This window comes from Choloepus didactylus, chromosome 4 (genome assembly GCF_015220235.1).
Source record: "Choloepus didactylus isolate mChoDid1 chromosome 4, mChoDid1.pri, whole genome shotgun sequence".
Lineage (NCBI taxonomy): Eukaryota > Metazoa > Chordata > Mammalia > Pilosa > Megalonychidae > Choloepus > Choloepus didactylus.
In genome coordinates, this window is record NC_051310.1 from 88,739,135 (window position 1) to 88,760,749 (window position 21,615).

The 21,615-nt window shown below is 38.1% G+C and overlaps 1 protein-coding gene across 11 annotated transcripts in view; it reads left to right on the top strand.

The window, feature by feature from the left end:
* The window catches only part of AKAP13 (A-kinase anchoring protein 13), a 405,703-nt gene that overhangs the window by 256,392 nt on the left and 127,696 nt on the right, over nucleotides 1-21,615 (top strand). The window contains exon 1 of one of the 11 annotated variants that reach the window (XM_037832983.1): nucleotides 8,811-9,460. The exons of the other annotated variants lie outside the window; for them this stretch is intronic. Within the exon in view, the coding sequence (XP_037688911.1) occupies nucleotides 9,380-9,460 (81 nt within the window). The 5' untranslated portion in view covers nucleotides 8,811-9,379. Of the gene's footprint in view, nucleotides 1-8,810; nucleotides 9,461-21,615 lie in introns of those variants that run through there. 11 annotated transcript variants of the gene reach the window in all.

A 21,615-nucleotide genomic window follows, 5' to 3' on the forward strand; every position in this document is an offset into this window, starting at 1 on the left:
TAATATGGTATTTATGCTACCTGCACTGTACAAAATACTCTGCATACATTAATTCATTTATTTCTTGCAAATCTTTTTCTTTTACTGTTTGTCTTTATTATTTTTAATCTCCATTTTATAGGTGAGAGACTACAGAACAGAAAGGTTAAGTAACTTACCCAAGGCATTCCACCTCCAGAGTTTATCCCCTTAAACACTATGCTAGATGTATAGAATAATTAAGCCATTCAGTCTTCCTTTCATTTCCTTTGATGGTTACTGTACGGAACATCTCTGCTTGCTTGTATTGAAATGAAATAAAAGGTCATTTCCCCCCTCTTTAAATATATTTTTATGATAACATCTTTCCAAAAGAAATTTTCATATTTTAATCTGAGATAAGCAGAGTTATGTTGTACTTCCTTAAAATTTTTCAGAATAGTAAAATATCTGATCTAGTGGAAAAAATTATCAAAATACAGAGCTCTAAATAGTAATCTCTAAATTAGCAGTATCAGGTTTATTCCTTTGGGGATGAGTGAATGCCAAAACTGACCTGGCAATAGTGTGTTGAAAGGTAGGTTTTTTCATGAAGAGTTTTTCTTTTTTCCCTTTGCTTTGTCTTTTGGAGAAATGATGAAAAGAGCAAGTAATACTTGTATATTTTCTGGAAGGCATGACTGTACAGTGGTGTGCGTTTGCTTGGAGGGATGAGGGAAATATTCCATGGGAAGCTGAATCACTTTTTGGCTTGTCTAACTGAGTGACTATGCTAGAGCCATTCTTTTTGGCCTGAAGTAAAAATAAAAGTAAGTCAAGTAACTTCCTAAAGTAGTACATTTTCATTTTACATGGGATTCAAACGTTTCCTAAGGTTACAGTTATTTTGAACAGGAATTTTCGTGTCTAGCCAGGACTTTTATCCTTTTAATTCAGAAACTCTTTTACATCATTCCCCTTTTGTGTATGTAACACTGACAAAACATTTTCTCTCATTTAATACCTAAATTTTGTCAGCCATTGATGGAAGCATTTTAGGACCTTGATTGCAGTGGTGAACTAAGACATAATTAGTTCAGTCATGTAGCCTTTGGATGTCTAGTACAGTGTTTGGCACCCTGGGAGAGAAATTTAAGAAATGATGATTGGTTGCCTTTATGGAGCTTGCCATCTACTTAAAGACAGACAGTGCAGCAGCAATGAGCAATGCAGGACAGAGCACCATTAAGGGAGGGCCTCTGAGTTGTAATAAGTACCATAATAGTTCATGGGAGAGAGTTAGAAAGAGGGCCAGAGTAGGCAGAGACAGCTTAATTAAGAACAGTGGGATTAAAGATGGATTTTGGCTAGGTAGAGAGACAAAGTAAGGAATTCCAGAAACCATGATTGTTCTAAGAGCAGGGTCATTGAGATAGGAAGAACCAAGTCCTAATCGTAAACCTGTGGGACACCAAACATATACTTACCTTGAAGAATAGTAGAAAATGAGGTTGGATAAGGATCATGGAGCAATATGAAAACTGGACAAGGGAGATGAGACTTGATGAGACAAGACTTTTGTACAGTCACCCTGAATTGTAGCTCATATCATATTACTCTCCTGCTCAAAAGTCTTCATTGGCCCCATTTACCTCTGAATAGTCTAAACTTTCCAGCAGACATCATTGGCTTTTATAATCTAGGCTGGTCGTGGCTTTCCAGCCTAATGTCATAACACTCCCTTGCATGAGTTTCATGCACGTGCCTGGACAGCTCGCTATTCCTCTGTCATACCTTGCACTCATCAACATCTGTACCTTCCCTCACACTCTTCATGTGTAATGCTTGCCTCCACCCTTCTTGTTTACTCTCTTTCTGTCTCTTTATGTTAAACCACTGCCTTTGTGAAACTTTTCTTCCTAATCACCTGAGCCAGAGATCTTCATCCCTTTGGCTGAGATTCTGCATTCCGTCTGTACTGTCTATGCTATCTTGTGTTTGTCATGCCATTGCCCTTGATGTGTGTTTCCGTGAGGATCCAGAAATGTCTTGTGCATTTTTAAGTCTCTGTAACACCTTGCAGAGCCACTTACCTGTAGCAGACACTTAAGTATTCGTTGAATGGTTAAATACATTTGGCTAATATTCACCAGTTTGTTACTGATTGACCATGACATCCTGATGATGACAAAATCCCATTAGGAAATTCTGGTCAGAAAATGTCAGCATTGTTTCCCTTGACCTCATCACCTTTGTTTTATAGAGTGAGGTTTGTTTCCATAGATGATCATATGAAAAAGGAGTTTCTTACTTGTTGACTCTTCCCTTCTTTGTCCATTTCCTTGCCAAAACACTCTGTCCAACCTGCTTTCCTCCTCCAGCTGTTATGAAACCTTTGTCCATGTCCCCAATCAAGATAGCAGTGTGTACAAGCTTTTATTCTCTGTAACAGGATCTCTTTGAAAGAACTGAAAGTATATGAAGAACAGGCATACTTGTTGCATAGAGCGTACTTTGTGTTAAAGCTTGATTTTCTGTTAATGCTTTATTCGCTTGTCAGAAACTTTTTACAGTCTTAAGGATTTATTACCAGACTAGCAATCCTATAGCACCCTTCTCACAAGAATTGACTAAAGTATTTTCTGTAAAGGAATATGTCCCAAGAGAAAACGAGAAAATGTTGCATATATAGACAGAATTTGAAATTTTCTCTTTGAAATGGTTAGGCTATTCAAATCCAGTTTTTATCACTCTACGAGGATACCAGAACTGCCCTAACCCAAATCCACCAAGACATTCACCTAGCAAATCCAGACCTTGTTTGCTCATCCTTTTCACAAAATTTGACGGTCCTTCTTGGGGAAGTTTATAGTGGTATACCTCTGGGTTCCACTGCTAGCCTTGCTCTTCAGGTTTATAGGTGACACAAAGTTTGGGGAAGTGGTTCTTATTTCTGTCATAAAACCTAGATCCAGGGTGCTCATTTTAGGCTAAAATGATAACTTAAAACAAATGACAAAATTTTGCAGGAAAAGATATAAAGTAGGTTTAAAAGCAATGGGGGAAGACCTGTTTTGACATAAACTGAAAAAAAAGGTAGGCAAATGAGCTTAGTTCATCATAAGTTTTATACCCTAATAGTGTAGAATGTATGAGTTAAAACCAATTTGCCTTTCTTCTTCCCAGTGTCCATTTCAGAGGATTTAGTTTTAGGCATCCACATCACAGGAATAACGCAGAAGAGCTCACAGACAACCAGGTACCATGCTGCGTAAGGAGCAGCTGTGGGGATCGGGTCCAGAAAAGACACCTTGAGGAGGGTGGTCAGTCGTGTTAGGTATCTTCATGTATCCCAAATGCTGCCATAAGAAATCACTAGGCTTCTTAATGTTTGTTCCAAGGAGAAAAACAGGGATCAGTATACCTGTACATCCTGTAGAAGATCTGGATAACAATTGTCAGCATCCAGAGATCTTTTAGGCTGTGTTTGGTGTGTTCATTCTGATTTTTATAAAATATTACTGCAGTGAGAAAGTATTAAAAAGCTGAAATGTCAAGTGTTAAAATGTTGTCAAAGAAGTGCTGACACACTTTCTACCTATATTTTCCAAAATTGGAAATCATTTTGTCATTTTTTTTTTTAATTAAAAAAATAACATGTTGGTCCTTTGGTATTTGTGTAAAATAAGACGGGAGAATATTGATGTCAAGTAATGAATTCTAAGTTTTTTCCCCTCAACTTTTAACTTATAGTTTTCTCTGTGACAGTTTCATTTCTTTTAATTTGGGAGATGTTTAAGTTGCAAAGAAAGATTTATAGAACTAAATTTAATTTAAAGTTTTTTTTTTTTAATTAACCATGTGGGCTTATACAATTATACAAACTCTGTCTCCTACTTTTCCTTATCTGTAAAGTAGACAGTAATATTTTACCTTACTACCATGTATGAGGAATAAATGAAAGTGTACATATGGAAGCACCTGTCCAAAAGGAGGTACTCAGTAATCATTGTTATTAATAAATCTTGCCCCAAAAACAAGTCCTAGAGATTAAAGTAGTCTATTATACTACTACTCTTCCAACTGAAATTAAGATACTTGCCATCTCCTTTTATCTTAACCCCCCCTTTTATTTCACAAAGCTGTTGGAAATTTTAGTAAAACTTAACATTTGTATACTTATTTCATCTGACTTATTTCCTGTAAGGAGCACAAGTTTGTGAAGAGAGTTTTAAAGCCTTTTTTTTTTCCTTATGTTCTTCCATCTTGAATTCTTTCTGTTGTTGTTGCTGTTGTTGCCAAACAATTTGCTATTGTCAACTAAATTGTTTTTAAGATTTCTTCTTGCCTAGGCAATGAAAAGTTTAAGTAAAGGAGCTGTTTGCTTCTACTGGCCACTAATATAGGAAAGAAGAGCTGGTTTTTGCCAGTTACTCCTCCCCTTTTTCCTTACCCTTTTCCTTACCCTTTTACTTTTATAGAACCTCTAAACCTATGAGTCAATGAAATAAATGCAAGGAGGTGACATTAGGCCTCCTGTCTCCTGGACTGATGGTGCTTAAACACCTAAATTGAAGTTCAGAAGGAAATTCAGGTGGAAACTGCCTGTGCATCAATTAGAATAGTTTACTTTTTTTCTCCTTTCAAATACTCATCTTATTTGAAGCAGTCTTTGTTCTAAACAGACAGGAGTTGCTCAAGTGGAGACTAAATGTTATATCGATATTCTAGTAAATTTTCCCACCAATAAATGTATAACTCTGGATGACTCTGTTTATAAGTTAATGAATCAGATAAATGAAAATTGCTAATTGTGGTAGACCTTTCCTTCCTTCCTATTTCATGTGAAAGTAGAAATATAATTATGCAAGAATATGCTAGATATTTTCTACACAGAGCTTTGAGAAAATGTCTCAATTCCTTTTTCTTTCTCCCCTGAGTCTACCCACATCCTATGAGCTGTACAGGGCAGGTGGTAAAGATTTCTTAAGCTCAGACTGACAATATATTAGAACAAGAAGCAACTTCAGATGTGACCTAGTGCTCAACCCCTCTCATTTTTTACTTCTGGAATCTTAAGTCTAAAGGGTCAAACTAACTATCCCAATGTTCGGTTTGCCAGCATGCTGCCATTAAGCAAAATACCAGAAATGGATTGGCTTTTATAAAGGGGGTTTAATTGGTTACAAAGTTACAGTTTTAAGGCCATTTAGTGTCCAAGGTAAGGCATCAACAATAGGGTACCTTCACTGAAGGATGGCCGATGGCATCTGAAAACCTTTTTTAGCTGGGAAGGCATGTGGCTGGCATCTGTTCAGAGTTCTGGTTTCAAAATGGCTTTCTCCAAAATGTCAGTGTCAGCTTCCAATGGCCATCTTCAAAATGTCTCTGTAAGTTGCAGAAGTGAGCTCCTTCTGTCTGAGCTCTTATATAGGGCTCTAGTAAACTAATCAAGGCCCATGCTGAATGGGCAGGGCCACACCTCCATGGAAATTATCTAATCAGAGTTATCATCCACAGTTAGATGGGTCACATCTCCATGGAAGTAACCTAATCCAAAGATTCCAACATAATCAACACTAATACGTCTGCTTCCACAAGATTGCATCAAAGATAATGGCGTTTGGGGGGACATAATACATTCAAACTGGCACACTGAAGTTACTCAGTGAGATACTGGCACACCCAGGAATAGAAAGGACCCTTGATTTTCATCTCGTATTCCCTGTAGACACTAAATTGATTATTTGAAAGGTCTTTAAACCAGTACCCAACCATATGTTGCTACTTGTGTGATCACTTAGGGGTTTCAGCAAAAATACGCACTAGCAGTAGATATTTTTTTCCTAAATACTTAACTAGCCGTTGGAGTTCTGGATGGGTCTACAACATATCCACTAGGTGGTGCCCTAATGCAGAAACTTTGCTTAAACAGTTGGTTAAGGTGTTAGCTCTTGTAATTAAATAAATCAAGAGATTTAATTCGTGAAAAGAAATGTTATAGTTAAAGCATAAAATATTTTTATACTTCATTTTTTAGAATCTTCCAGGATGCATGTTAGGCCTGCAGTGAGAGTGACAGAAAGCAGTGTTTGCTTCTTTTGGGGAATTAAGAACCCCTTGATACAGAGGGTAGAATGGAGAAGACAAAAAGAAGGGAGATGTAATTAATATTGTAAATAACTACTATTATAAATGGTTGTAAATAATAAACCTATTTTACCACAAATTACCCAAAATTAAAGGAAAGGGACTATGTACTCAAAATCTCCTTCAAATTTGCAACTCTTAGTTCTGGTTTGGGTTTCCGTGTTTCAGAATCCTAACAGAATAACTGTTGGGTGTTTCCAGATGTTTTTGATTAAAACTTGGAATTGTCATTTAAGCAGCAAAAGGACAGTACCACAAATCGTTTCTTCTATAGGGGAGCACTGAGTAGATCCAGAGGGGAAAGCAAAACAGACTCATTTTCCACTCAAGAGTGTTTTTTTCCCCACCCACAGTGTTTTTTCTCCAAATAAAAATACATAAGGACAATTCCAAATCCTTCTTTTAATATATGTATGTATGCAGAAAGGGAAGGAAATGTACATTTTCAGCCTGTAGCTCAAAGCCTGCAGATAGTCAGAAATAAAAGGGTTACTCCATGTGGCTCCAACAGTCATCTGGACTATTTCAGAAAATTATATTATTTCAAAACAGTTTTCTCTCTGATTTTATAAATTGAAGGTTAGGGATCTTGTTATTTATTTCTTTTATTTGCCTCCACTGCAGAGCACATGATATCTGTTAAATTGATATAGATTATCAACATTTAAATCAATAGTTAGACAGGATTGGGAATAGAAAGGCTCTGTGGTGATTAAAGCATCTGTCATCCCTAGAGAGATGCCTGGGAACCTAGCAAGCAGGAAACATTTGATTCTAATTAAAACAGAATGGATGGAGAGGCAGTGAGGAATAAACCATACTGAGGACAGAGGGGAGGCAGCTTTGTGTTGTTATGAGGAGAAGGGAAAGTTTCAAATTACAGCTTTGTGAAAACTGATACAGAAAAGATAATAAACTATCAATTCTTCTATACACGAAAGCCTAAGGCATCTTTCTGTGTCCTGGACCACATACTTTTCAAGTGTTTGTAAATCCCTGGCCAGATTCCCATGCTTTCGGTACGCCTGAGCAAGACTTTTATTTACAAGTTTTTAATCTCTCTCTAATCATCTCGTTTCTACTGTTTTCTATCATCATCTCTCATGAAAGGCAACATCTGTTTAAATTTCCCTGATGGTAATGTTACAGAGCCAAGGCTCACTGTGGGCCCGGGGGGAGGGGAACAGGCATCCACCCTTGTGCCTGGGATGAGACCATAAGGGATGGGAGAAATAAAAGGCTTCCAGTAGTTAGAGCTGCAACTGCAATGTATTGATATATAGGAAGATGCTTGCATTCTTAGCAGGGTTTGCTGTATTCCTCTCCTTTAAGCTGTTTAGCACCTTGAATGCTTGGCCTTAGGAAGTGGTGATTCATCAGAACTCCTATACCTCTTTTATAGCTCCTGAAAAATCTTTCACTGGCTTGGTTTGCAGTACTGACAGATATTTATGTATTAAATTTCTTTCCTACCTATGTTGTGGTATTTGAGCCCCCTTATTTACACTCTCCAGGTCTAGTTAAGGACTTCTCTGGCCAATTGAGGAAACTGTCACCAGCCTAATGCTTCTGGGAGGGAGAAAATTCTTTTTCTTCCTCCCTTTATTCTTTTTCCATGTTTGCTTCCCTCAGTTCTTCCTTCTCCCTCCCAAATCATTTACGATCCAAATGAGAGAATGTCTTTAGTGAGAGAATGAATTCTGGAATCAGTCTGAGATTCCCTGAGAATGTTGGATGGGAGCTAGAGGGGTCTGGAATAGTAAGAGAACAGGCAAATGAACTAACAACCCCATGCAAGGCTTAGTTAGTTGGAATAAAAGCATTGAAGGGGGAAGAAGCCCAACCAGGTCTTAGTCACAGCAAGTATTAAAATGCACATACCCTTTCGTTCCATTCCTTTTCTCTTTAATTTTCTTTAAAGCCCCTGCACCCACCCCAACCCCCAACCGGTACTCCCCAAGAAAACCTTGACTCTTGATGACTTTTAAACCTTATCAGACACTATTGTAACCACTTCTGGATCCCAGAGACATAGCTCTGAAATACTCAGTTAACATTTTTCTCATATTAAATCATGGGTTTGTATTTGGCAGGGAGGTGCTGTGTGCGCCTTGGGTAGTTTCGATTTTCTATACTTCATGGAATAGATAAGTTGTGATGTGCTTGTTTGTGGTGTTTAGGATGGCATCCCCCTTCCTTTACTACCCTGACATCAAAGCACTCGAGTTGCATCTTGCAATGCCTGGACAGAGCCTTTTTCATAAGGGACCCCGTGAGGCAGGAGGAGGAGGAAGCGGGTTGGAAAAAGGAGCCTTGTTTTTCTCCTCTTCGTCTGTGGATGAATCATGTTCCCACCACTGCAATTAGGTTTTCAAACTTCCAAGGCTGCTGGTGCAGAGCTAAAAGGGCAAGTAGTGACGTTCTTGAGCCAGAGAAAAAGAAAGGGAGGGGGAGCCTGGGGTAGGGAAGGGCGAGCAGGCAGGAAGAAGCAAGGGAGGGGGCAGAGCAGGAGGAGTGATCTTTTTTTCCTCCTTTTACTCTGCTGTCATTAGATATTTTCAATTTGAATCAAAACCAAGTTCTTCTGCCTGGTGAGCAAGAGACAGACTGAAGACTCTTTAGACAGACTGAAGACTCTTTACTTTGAAAAGACTCTCCGAGTTTCTACTTTTTTTTTTTTTTTGCAAAGGAAAAAATGGTTTTCCTTATCTTTGTTTTTTAAGCCAGAACAGAATTTAATGAGAGAATTATTTCATGTCATCCCTTGACATACAATTGTCTTCCCTTTTTTTCCTCTCCCTCTTTTTCTCTTCCTGGCAAAGTTCATTTTGGGTTTTTATTGCCTGCTTTGGTTTTCTTCCCCACGCATGTCAGCCATTATGCTTGCCTGTTAATTCTTTATTTTTCTACTGGAGTTATCGCTAGTGATGGAAATGGTGTGTGCTTCTATTTCAGTTAAGATCTGCACAAAATATAGTATCAGGAGGCTTTTACTATTTATATTATGAATTAAAATTCATCATCCCAGTGCTCTGAAGGTTCCCAGAAGTTCTCAGTCAGTTCAAGGAGTTGGATTCTACTTGTTTTCTTTTTAATTCACTTTTGGACTCTTTGAAGATTCTATATATAAAGGAGTCTGGAAGGTAGAGATTTTTTTCCACCTTGCCGTGAGAGATTTGGAACTCTGGACTTGTGTGGCGTGCACTGGTCCTCCAGGTTAGCAGTGGGTGTACTTCCTGAATTCGGTCTCCTTCTTCTGCATTTGGACAAAATGTATGAACGGCACAAGAGGCGCTACAGCCTGTGTGACATATCCAAGGTGGACAGAACTGTGGATGTAGTGTTGCTGAAGGTAAGGGGGCCACACTTTGTACATTCTAAAGCTTCCGGGCTGTTTTAGCCCTTAGAATCCAGTATCTGTGTCCCCGGCCACCCCACTGGGGAAAAAAGCCGAGAAGTACATGTGAATAGAGAGAAAGTGTGTGTAGTGATTTTAAGGTTCTTTAAAGGAGGGGCATCTGAAAAGAAGAAACAATGGGTGTTTGAGGGTCAGCAATGAACCATTTACGATTTAAATGTGATTTTACTTGCTTTAAAATGGATTCTTATGCTCAGGAAAACCTGGTATTCTTGAAATCACAGAGGCTGGATTCACCCAGGGAGCTGCTCTTCCACGGCACATCCCTCTCCGTCCTTCTGTCTCTCATCGTCGTCCCAGCTGTCTCCATCTCTTTCTCTGTGGTCTTTCTCTTCCTGCCTCTCTCAGTTTCTCTGTCTTTTGTATGAGTCTTTTCTTTCTGTTATTCTGCCGCTCTCTCTCACTCTCATTTTTTTAGGGGAAAGACAACATTTATTTTTTTGGAAGTTTCCAATCAACCTACTAAAGTGTCAAAGCTGCCCTTTGACTGCTTTTCAGGTCTAGCTTCTGTCGAAAGCTGTATTTGTTTTTCCAGTGTTGGTGATGTTTGGTGTCTGAGCAGGATGGGGGTGGAGACTCTGGATAACTAATTGCTCACGAAAGGTGTCCTTGAATCTAAAATTAGTAAGGACTCCTCCAGCTGGTAAGGTGGGAGTCTGGGAATGTTGGACAGCTCAGGGACCGCTTTTTGGAAGTTTCGCCATTTTCTGGCAAAGACAGGAAATTTGGAAGCCAACCAAGTGCTTCACAGATGCCAAAAGAATCTAAATACCTTAACATGTGCGAGAGAGAGTGTGTTGGGGGGGGCACGGGGGGTTTCTAGGCAAAGTAGTAATGTATTGCCCTGGTCAAGGAAATGGTGAAGCTGCTTTATTGATCAATTCATCTTATTACTTGAGACTCCCTAGTTTTTTTCATCGGTCGATTGAGGCTACAGAATGAGCTCATTAGGTTATATACAAAAGCCAAGGACATACCATGTTGGGTGAGGGGTACGTAGAGATGTTCTGATGTGGGTGGAATAGTGTCATTTTCCCTCCATAGTCTCTCTCAGATGATTGTTTGATTTTACCAGGCTAGATTGGTAATTGGGCATTTTGAACTTGTTCAAGATATTATTCATTGTACTTTTTCTTTAATGTGATTTCCTCTGTGAAATCACAGTGATGTTTTAAAATTTTTGTCCTCATAATGTATTTAGGAGAGCCTAGATTTTAGGATTTTTATTTGCTTGACTCCCTGTGGTTTTACCTGTTGAGGAAGAAAAAGAAAAAAAAAACAAAATCTCAGTTTAAGGTTCACAAGGATTGTCATACATTGAAAATAATGTTAAAATGTATTCTAAGTGAGTATGATAGCCATGAAGCTATATCAGCACAGGCTTATTGGCCTCATAAATGCTGTTCTACAGTTTTAACGTTATTTCGCTTCAGTTACTTTGTCAGGCAGTAACTCTTTCCCTCACTTTCAGGGAAAACTTGAGGTTTCTCTTCAGCCATGGTGAGGAATATGAAGGACTTGAGGGACAAAGATGTGATTTTTCACATAGTCACATAAAAGACATAATTAGTTTTGAGAAAAAAACTGTGATTGTATTGTTTTATTTGTACCATAGTGCACACTATAATAGAAGATTTCCAGTAGAGAAAACCTCACTTTTAGAAAATAGTCTTTTATTATAAGTAAATAACCACTAGGAGTCCTGAAAACACTGTTTCTAGTTTGCAACGAGATAGGGAGGTTTGGCATTAATTTATTTGTTTTTGATAGAGAGAGAGAGAGACAATGTCGCTGAGCTCTACTTTAAAAAAAGTCTTAAGTTGGATCCCAGGCATGGTGCTATGTCCCAGCGGGTGCAGTCTTTATCCTCATGTTGCTTACAGACAGACAGTAAATGGAGAAACAAACAAGTACAAGTTGTTATAAACGGTTTGACAAAAATAAACTGGACACTGAATAGGAATAATGGGGGGGGGGCTATTTCAGGGAGAATGTTAAGAAGGTCTTTCTAAAGTGCTGACATTTAAAAGGCTAATCTCCAATACAACAGCAAATAGAAGCCCTGAGGTAGGAAAGAACTGATAGACTCATTGTGGCAGCAGAGTGAGCACCAGGGCAGTGGGGGGAGTAGGATGAGAGAAGTCTGGAGACATAGGTGGGACCTAGAAAGGCAGGACTTTAACAACCATGGTGAAGAGTTTAATTTATTTGCATAGTTCCTTCTCAGTTTTAGTTTTTAAAAGATCATTCTAGCAATGAGAGAATCAGTCAGACTGCCGTTATGTAGTCCAGGTATGGTAAAGTGGTTTTGTGGTATGAGGCAAAAGAAGTGAATGGATATGAGGTACAGGCATTTAATTTTTACATTCCTAGTATTTACTGCATTTTACTCATGGACTCAGATATTCAGTCATTTTCCCAAGGTCTCACAGCTCATAAGTAAAATAAGATGCAACCCAGGCTTGGCTGTTTTCAAAGTCCATGTTTTTTCTTGCCATCCTAGTCCTCCTCTTCTTTGAGGTAACCTATTCCTTTCATTACATGAATGTGTATAACAACCTTTTGTGTGTGTGTGTGTGTGTATATATGTATACACACACATACACATGTATTTTTGTTTTCTATCATCGACTCTTCATATTGAAAGAAGTCTTAAACATTATCTTGATCAGTTCTTTCTCAATGGAGGAATTCCTTCTATAACACTTTGAACAGGTGCATGATTTCATATAAATTCATTTTGTCATGCAGTTTTTAGTAGATTTTCCCACAAGTCATTTAGTTCTTTTTCTTAAATCATTCAGTAGTGTTTTCCAATTATTTCCACAAAATCTTCCATTTTGAATCTCAGTATCTTTTGTCAGTGTGTGTCTTTTTTTTAACCAGTTACATTGGGTGTGTTTGCCACCTAAATTCTCAAGTGATTATGTAAATATTCTCACTCCACTTTTCATCTGTGGTAGTTTGTTCTTTTATACTAAGGACTTTGTAATTTTTCATTTTTACAGTAATTTATCTAACCACTCAAAACAGTATCTAATTCCTATTAACTGTTCAATAAATATTTGGTCCTTGAATGAATGAATGTTTAAAGATTTGTAAGTATAGGTTCATCAGATTCATGAATTTACATTCTTGAAAATTGGATTAATACATTAGATTCAAAATTACATTCATTGCATTTAATGTACTGATAAGTTTGGTTTAAGAACCCAGAAATGAAAAGTGGTAATAATCACACAGTTTAGATTGTGAACCTATCACATTCACAACACCAGCCCCTCCCATTGGTGTCCTAATAATTCACCGAGACTAGCTTCAGAATTCTCACTCTGTGTTTGGCACCCATGCTCCCTTGGTCAGGCCATGTAGTCAGTTTCATGGCCCTCTTCTGCATCAAGGCCTTCTGTTAAGATTCACCTGAGGCTAGAAACATTGCTCTTCATCCTCAGTTCAGCTGTTTGCACCCCACCGCCAACTCCCAATACCCCAGAAATCTCATCTCCTTTCTGAAATTTTTTCTAATCTTTACAACATAAGTTGATAGTATTCCTTGGTCACTCATCCCTCCTTCCCCCAGCCTTATACACCACATACACATCCTTCTTCCTCTGTGTATGACATTCCCTCAGTTACCTCTTCCCGATGTGTACATGACTTCTGGCTTGTGTGATAAGTAGTTGGTGACTATGAATCATGTGCTAAAAATGAATGTGGGAAAATTTTAATTGTTGCCGGGGGCCCTTTGATACTAACATGCCCTTTTTCTCGTAGTTCTTGAGAAAGCTAATGTTGACCTCACGAGTTGGTGATCCAAGTGTTCATCTAACTCAGTTCAGTAGACAAACTTTGGTTCAAGATGAGCATTCCTGGAACCATCCTTAACAAAAGAGGAGGACAGCAAGTATAAGAACCAGTGTACCAAACTAGCGTTACCAAACGGAAGGGACTCAGAATCTGAGATTAGCTGCTTATTTAAACTGATTTTAGCCAAGGGACTATTCTGTTTTACTGATTTTGTACCTTGGAGTACCTGGAAAAATACTGTCTATTTATAGGATCATGCTTCTTCATGTTATTGATGATTTATCGAGAACATATTTTGTAACTAATAATTCAGTGTTAATTGAAAGATTTGAAACAGTGTATTGTGTACATTGAATGAAAATATTTACAAGGAGATCCCTCTGTCTCTCCCCCTTTCCTGCTTCCCTAATCCATGATGTTTGGGCAGGCCACATGACCTCATTTGCTAAAGCTCAGAGTATGGTAGTTTGTCCCCATCTCTAGTGTCATTTTCCAGAGAAATTCATGTCCTTTAAAAGTTTGCTCGCTTTAAGAGACTTCCACATTGCAGCAAAACAAAAGACGTAAGAAAAGATTGAAGACAGCCATGCATATCAACTCAGTTACAATCCAATTCCCTGAAAAGACTTTGTTTTATTCAAGTGTTGGCTTCCATGTCCGGATGGTGGGTTTTTGCTTCCTTTTGTTCTGCCTTGTAACTCTGGCTGGATCTCTTGAGACAGTTGCAAAGGAAGTAAATAGGAGCAGTGGCTGGAAAGGCTGGGTGTAACCATGAGCTGTATTATTAGGATGTTCAAATATAAACAGGAGCAGAAACACTGCCAGAAACAAAAGGCAATTGCCTCTCCACCGAAAATATGTACAGATCTATTTTCAGACTGATGGGAACACTGTGGGTGAGGTTTCAGTAATCACAAGAGATTCCCAGGCTTCATGTAGGAATGAAAAGTTACCTGGATGAATCTGACATTTCATCTGAGCTAACTTCCACTATCCCATGTTCCATATGAACTGTAACTCACTAGTGCTTTGGATGTTGAGTACCTGTGGTATCCATAACGTGGTTGTCATGGAGATGCTATGGACAAAGGAAAACCAGTGACTAAGTGTATTTTTTTTAAATAAAGGACCAGAAATGTGATCTCAGCCATGAAGTGTGGTTTGGTAACTTATCCTTCCAAAAGCCATGGGTATTTAATGGTAAAATATCTATTTTCGTCATTCCCAGCTATTTGCTAAACAAAATTTCTAAATCTTCTTGAACTATTCCTTCTCCTATCCATTCAGTCAGCTGCCAATCCTGTTATTTTGCTAATAGCTCAAAGATTATATAGGGTAAAATCTAGAGAGAGGGGCTCTCGTAATCACAATTCTTCATTTTTCTCTTAAAACTCAAATTATTGGCAGTGTCAGCACTGGTGTCACTTACTTTTCCATTTCCTAACTCTGCAGGCAATTAGAATCTTTAGCCTCAGAGCTGACTAAGAAGAGTGTTAATACAAGGAACCAGCTTATCATCCATTAGTAATGCCTTAGTCTTAGAGATCATGTTTTGGGAAGAAGACTAACATGAAAACAGACATTCCTCTAATCAAAAATTTCTGGTAGCTTCTGATTTCCTGCAGTATAAACCTCGGAAGCATTACTGTGTAAGTGCTCAGGTCTGTGGGAAGCACCCTGAAAATGTTTCAAATAGAGCCAGAGTGCGCCCTGTAAATTGCCTTAGTTGTGTGAGAAAGAAACGGTGGGATTACTGATGAACCAGAACCAAGACTAGGGCAAATTTATCTACTACATCAGTGATTCTGAAATAGGACAGAAGGAGAGGGAGGCGTTTTGTAATCTAACTTGTATCTTTTAAGCAGCTTAAGCACAGTATTCTTCGCACATGAATACTATATGCTTGTTAGTGCTGTCACTGTATACAGGATGTGGTTGAAAATGCTGATGCATGCTTTGACATTCTTTCCACATTCGGTGCATATGGAGTTTGTCCACTGATTAATGGCATTGACCATGATTGGTACCATCTGGTCCAGATTACTGGCTCTGCTTCTGGCTCTGTTGGCTGCCAGACTACTTTTCTCTAAAGAAGCTTGTGCATCTCGCTAACTGCTGCAGATTCACTTTGGTGCTGTTTGTCTTTCTAAGAAGCCAGCAAGTATGAGCTTTGCAATCTACTCCATCTGCAAATGTGTATTATCTAGCATCGGTGCTGCCTTCAGTGTGCCTTCTCTCTCTGTAAACTCTGCTTTGGCTCTCTTTGTACACTTTTCATGCATTACCTCAAGAGCAAACGAAGTTAACCCCAGCCTTTCTGTCAAGCTCCAGAACTTTGTCTAACCATCTGCAAGAAATGGTGACACCTCAAACTCAACATAGGTAAACAGAATGCATCATCTTCTTCCCCTCTGGATTTCCTTTACCTGTTAAACTGTGTCAATGTTGACCCCTTTTCTCTCTTGTTTCTGTGAATTCTGCCTTTGTACAAGCTCTATGATCTGTTCTGTGCTCCAGTCCAGGTGTTTGCTACTCTAGACTATACCAGTTCAGGCTCCTCCCACCAGGTCCTCATGTCCCAGGTCCCCTGCTTCCTCTCCACTAACCCATTTTACTTACATCCTTCTTCTAGAGTTAATTTTCCTACCCTGATCTTTTCACTCCCTTGCTTATATGATTAAGGTCTTCGCCCTTTCTACAGCATAAACCCCAGATTCGTTGTTGTCATTATCTCCCATTCTTCTTCTTTCCTCAGTTTATACTTTTGGACACCATAGACTTAAATTTTTTATTACTGGAAACCCTCTAAGGCATTGATCTCTGATCTAAGTGACAGGGTTATATTCCAGAGCCACTGACTGTGACATACACATGCATGTTCCTGAGGAGGGGTCTGTGGCTTCCCTCCGATTCTTGAAGAAATCAGTAACATAAAAGGCCATGAACCCCAGCTCTGGAGAGTCCTGCTTTGTTTTCACATGGCTGGAATTCCCTGCCTACCATCTCTCTTGAGTATTTTGCTCCTTTTAACATCTCCCTCACATACGACCATCTCTGTTAAGCTTTTTCTAAATCCTTGAACCAAAAATTATCTTTTTTTTATATTAGGGGCTTCCTTACCTCTGTTGTGGATTTCATTTGTTTGTATGTATATTTCATTTCACAAATTAGTGTTTCCCAACCTACTGGCCACAGTTTGTGGAGTTATTTTATTGTGTCAGATAATCCACAGACATACACATACACATATACACAACACACACTTTCAGTTTTCCATATTCGCTGTAGTTATATTCTATAAAGTTGCTGTGAATACTGAACCACTGCTCCTAGGGGAAATACAGGGTTAGGTTTTTGCGAGCCCTAGTCACAATATTTTCATCAACTAAATAATATATAACCTCGTTTTATGCTTGTTTCTGTTTAAAGACATCTTATTTAATGTATATTGTTGATTCATTAACATTGGACTCGTGGCCAACAGCACTCTTAACTTATGCCTGAATGAAGCTTATCTAACCACGTCTTCTCCCTAAGGTACATCACAGCTTTCTTGCACTTAGGAACATCAAACAGCACTTCAACACCATACTTAGGGGCATTTTAAACAGCAAAATCATCAAAAAAACACAAACGTGAAAAATGTGGCACTGAATATACCTCCAAAAGGACACTTGTTTACAGTATGAGAGCTGAAACAAGAAATCAGAGTGTTGCCTTGTTCAGCCTCACCTGGAAATGTGCTTGTCAGGGGGTTCAAAAGTTTTGCTGCTCTATGCATGTTCTGCAAAGACTACAAAGGTGCTGTGAGTATTGATTTTGTCTTTCTGTCTATTGGTTTACCTTCACACTGTTTCTTGCCTAAAGTGGATACCCCATAAAAGCTGATTGGCTGACTATATGGATGGATCAATGTGTAACTAGTAAGATAGCTTTAGGAAACCTTCTTATGTTAGATTTCCCAGTCCTCTCCTGGCGAGGAGTTATTGATTTGATAGAAATCTTATTTTCCAATGTAAGTTTTACTTTAAAATGTTTGTAAATGAAGCCTTAATTCAAAAGAGGGAACTTACTGAATTGCCTGGTTTGCTTAAGATTAATAAACAAACAAAAACTTTGCCTTCAATTGCACAATTAAGGCATTTTGATTTAAAAAAAAATTGGTACCTACAGTTCCAAATTTAGTTAAGCTTCTGTTTTGGTTTGCTAAAGCTGCTGGAATGCAATATACCAGAAATGGGTTGGCTTTTAACAACGGGGATTCATTAAGTTACAAGTTACAATTCTAAGGCCATGAAAATAACCAAATTAAGGCATCAACAAGAGGACACCTTCTCTGAAGAAGGGCTGCTGGCATCCGGGGTTCCTCTTCGTATAGCAAGGCACATGGCTGGCATCTGCTGGTACTTCACTTCTGGGTTGTGTTGCTTTCAACTTCTGATTCCAGTGGCTTTCTCTCTGAGCATCTGTGGGTTCTCTCTTAGCATCTCTGAGGCATTCTCTCTTTAAGCTCTCTCCAGATGTCTCTGCCTTTTATCTTCTCATAAAGGACTCCAATAAAGAATGAAGACCCACCCTGAATGGATTGGGTCATATCTCAGTTGAAACAACCTAATCAAGAGGTCCCACCCACAATAGGTCTGCACCCACAAGAATGGATCAAAAGATCATGGTCTGTTCTGGGATATATAACAGCTCTAAATCAGCACAGCTCCATATTGATAATACTTTATTTCCTAAATGTTTTTGTCTGAATCTATTTTCCAACACATCTCCCTCGGACATATTAGGCACATTTTGAAAGACTCATTCAATTTAATAGTAAAAAGAGTTTAAATTAGCTAAATAAACATTATAAATGTTTTTGTAAAAAATATATTAATAAACAGTGTATGTTATGTCCGTAAAAAATGTTTAAACAATTATTGTTGAATTCTGAAACAAGAATTGAACAAGAAGAGACCACTGGTGTGTGTGAGGAAAGAGCTCTGGCCTGAAAGGGAGAAATCTTGGGTCCTCAGTCAGCTACTAAGTAACAGAGTTATTGCAACAAGTTATTTCAATAACTCAGTTTTTTTATGGGTCATCTAGTAAACGGAGTGTGAGTGATGATCAAGGCTCTTTCAACTTTTAATACTCTATAAAATCACTGAAGATGGTGCACTCAAAGAATATTCATTAAGTGTCTACCATGAACCAGATGTTTACTACTCATCTGGGAGTCCCATGGAATAAAAGATGTGATTCTGTTCTCAAGAAGCTTGCAGTCTTGCGAGCAGATGAAATTAACAGTGACAACCTAGTTCACATGCAAAGATACTCTCTCAAGTCTCAAAACTTCACTGAGTCTGTTTCCTCATCTCTAAAATGGCACTATGCTTCCTCTTAGGGCTGTAAAAAGGTCAAATCTGTATGACAGTGCTTTATAAAATACCATAAATCCAGAAATACAGTGAGATGTTTTGCATTCCTAATTCTGCTCTCACCTGGCTTGATGAAACTGCTCTTTCCAGAGTCACCAAGAAATTTTACAGTTACCAACTTGAATAATTTTCTTTTATTCTTTATTTATTTTGACTTCTCTGCAGCCGTTGGCACTGTGGACCTACCTTCTTTTTTTAGCCCTCTGCTTCCTTGACTTTTATAAAATCTAATCTCCCAGAAGTTCTCCTACCTCTGGAAGGGGGCCATCTGCTCTCTATTTTTGCGTACCGCCTTCTGGGAAGTGGAAGACTATTCTGACCTAGTGTCTCTTTATGTAGTACTTGCAAACTGACTAGAAATGTATGTAGCACTTTAAAGGTGGTATGCCAATGTGGTGCTCCAGGATATTGTCTCTTACCCCATCTCTATTAATTGTACCACACATGGTCAACATTGGCACATATTTCAGTGCTACTGTTTGCAGGATGCTGTGGAAGCCTTATTTACTGCTTCATTTTTATATCCCTCTCATATTAAACTGAGTTCTTTGAGGATAAGCATCTTGTCTTTTGCCACCTCTGCTTTTAAGACTTGACAAAACACTTGGCACATAGAAGGTATTCAATACATTTTTTTTAATTGAAGGAAGGAAACAAATCTGAGAATGATGAGCATCACATCTTCATGGATTATCTTCCTTTCCTGGAAAGTAACCAGTAGATTAACAAATATCTTTTCTATTTAAAAGAAATATATACTCAAAATGAGATAACCATGTCAAACTCACTAGGATGTCTATAATCAAAACCACAAAAAAGATTTGGAGAAATTGGAACACTAATATATTGCCAGTGGGAAATGTAAACCCAGTACAACTGCTTTGGAAAACAGTCTGGCAGGTCTTCAAAATGTTAAAGTTATTGTATGACCCAGCAGTTCTACTCCAAGTTATATACACAAAAGAAATGAAAATATATGTCCACACAAAAACTTGTACACCAGTGTTCAACATAGAAGCATTGTTCATAACAGCCAGAAATGAGAACAACCAAATACCCATCAGTTGATGAATGGATAAATAAAATGTGCTATATTCATTCAATGGATTATTACTTGGCGGTAAAAAGAATGGAGTACACATACATGCTACAACATAAATAAACCCTGAAAATATTATACTAAATGATAGAAGTCAGTAACAAAAGACCATATAATGTATGATTCCATTTATGTGAAATGAAATGTCCAAAATAGACAAATCCATAGAGACAGAAAGTAGATTAGTGATTGCTGAGGACTGGGGCTGAGAATCGGGTAGAGAGTGATTGCTAATGGTTACAGTGTTTCTTTTTGGCATGATGAAAATATTCTGAAATTAATGGTGATGGTTGCACAATGCCGTGAATATACTAAAACCACTGAATTTTACCCTTTAAGAGTGGATTTATAATGTGTGAATTATATCTCAATAAAGATGTTAAAATGCAAATAATAGTAATACATACATACATACTAAATGCAGTGTGGTATCCTAGATGGGATCCCCGGTACATAAAAATAACATTAGTGGAGAAACTAGTGAAATCCCAGTAAAGTCGAGTTCAGTTAATAGTAATGTGCCAGTGTTGGTTTTTTAGTTTTGACAAACATACCATGATTAAGTAAGATGTGAACATGAGGGGAAACTGGTAAGGAATATACGGGAACTTTTTCTACTCTATTGGGAACTTTTCTGTCAATCTAGAGTTACTCCAAAATAGGAGGTTTACCAAATAAAATTTTAAAGTAATACATAGCCACTAAAGAAAATTTGGAAAACAGCAGAAGAGTTTAACTGAATTTCTTATTACAATCATTCAAGCATAACTGCTCAATTAAAAGTAGAATCTGATCAGGTTTTTCATCATATGGTTGCAATCTGATAGGTTCATTTTTGGCTGCCACTGTTGAAAAATTTTTAATCCTATATAATATCTATTAATTTATAAGAATTGTGACAGGTATGAGATTTTACTCTAAATGCAAACTGAATTATTACAAGCCTGTCAGTTTCATGAATGTCGGCAGAAGTCACAGCACTCCTGGGTCAGAGACATATGCTCTTGTTATCCATAGCAAACAGCAGCATGTGCAAGAGCTTCCTTGTGGTTCTTCTTGCTCCCCAAGTCCCATGGGAGCAACATGGAGGGGCCCAGATAGGTGCTTCTCAACATAGTGGCCCAGTGGATGCTGTGTCAAGCTGAGAAAAACCCCAAGCTTAGAAAACCTAAATTTTTTTAATGGACATTAAGCCCTGCCTAACTTTTGCCCTTGACTGGGAGATTATCTTTATTATATTGGACAGTAGACACACCTATCCCTTGCTTTGGAGGAAAACAATATCTGTTTCTTCAGAGCTGTTTGATAAACAAACATTCTTGGAAAAATAGTCTACAAAAGGGCTGCTAGTGCCTTTGCTCCCATGACATGCGGAAATGCAAGTGACCCTGGAGCATGTCTCCCACCACTAACATGGTCTCGTTACTGTTATTCAGAAAAGGATATATTCGTTTAAAGAGACTTAATTTAATTTTAATTGCATTCTTTCAGTAAAGACTTATTATATGCATGATGCTAGTAGACTCTCTACGTTTCATGCTATTTTAGGCACTTGAGTGTTACATAAAGTAAGTTACACATTTTGTTTAATTTAGATGGAAATTGAAGGCAAAGGATGTTTGGTTTACACACTGGCAGTGGAATAACACAAGTGGTATTGAAAAGGTGATGAAAACTAGTCTAAAATGAAGAATTTTAGCAAAATTTCCTAAAATATTGGCTGAAAAACCTAATGAAGATCATGGAAGGAGAGCGCAAGC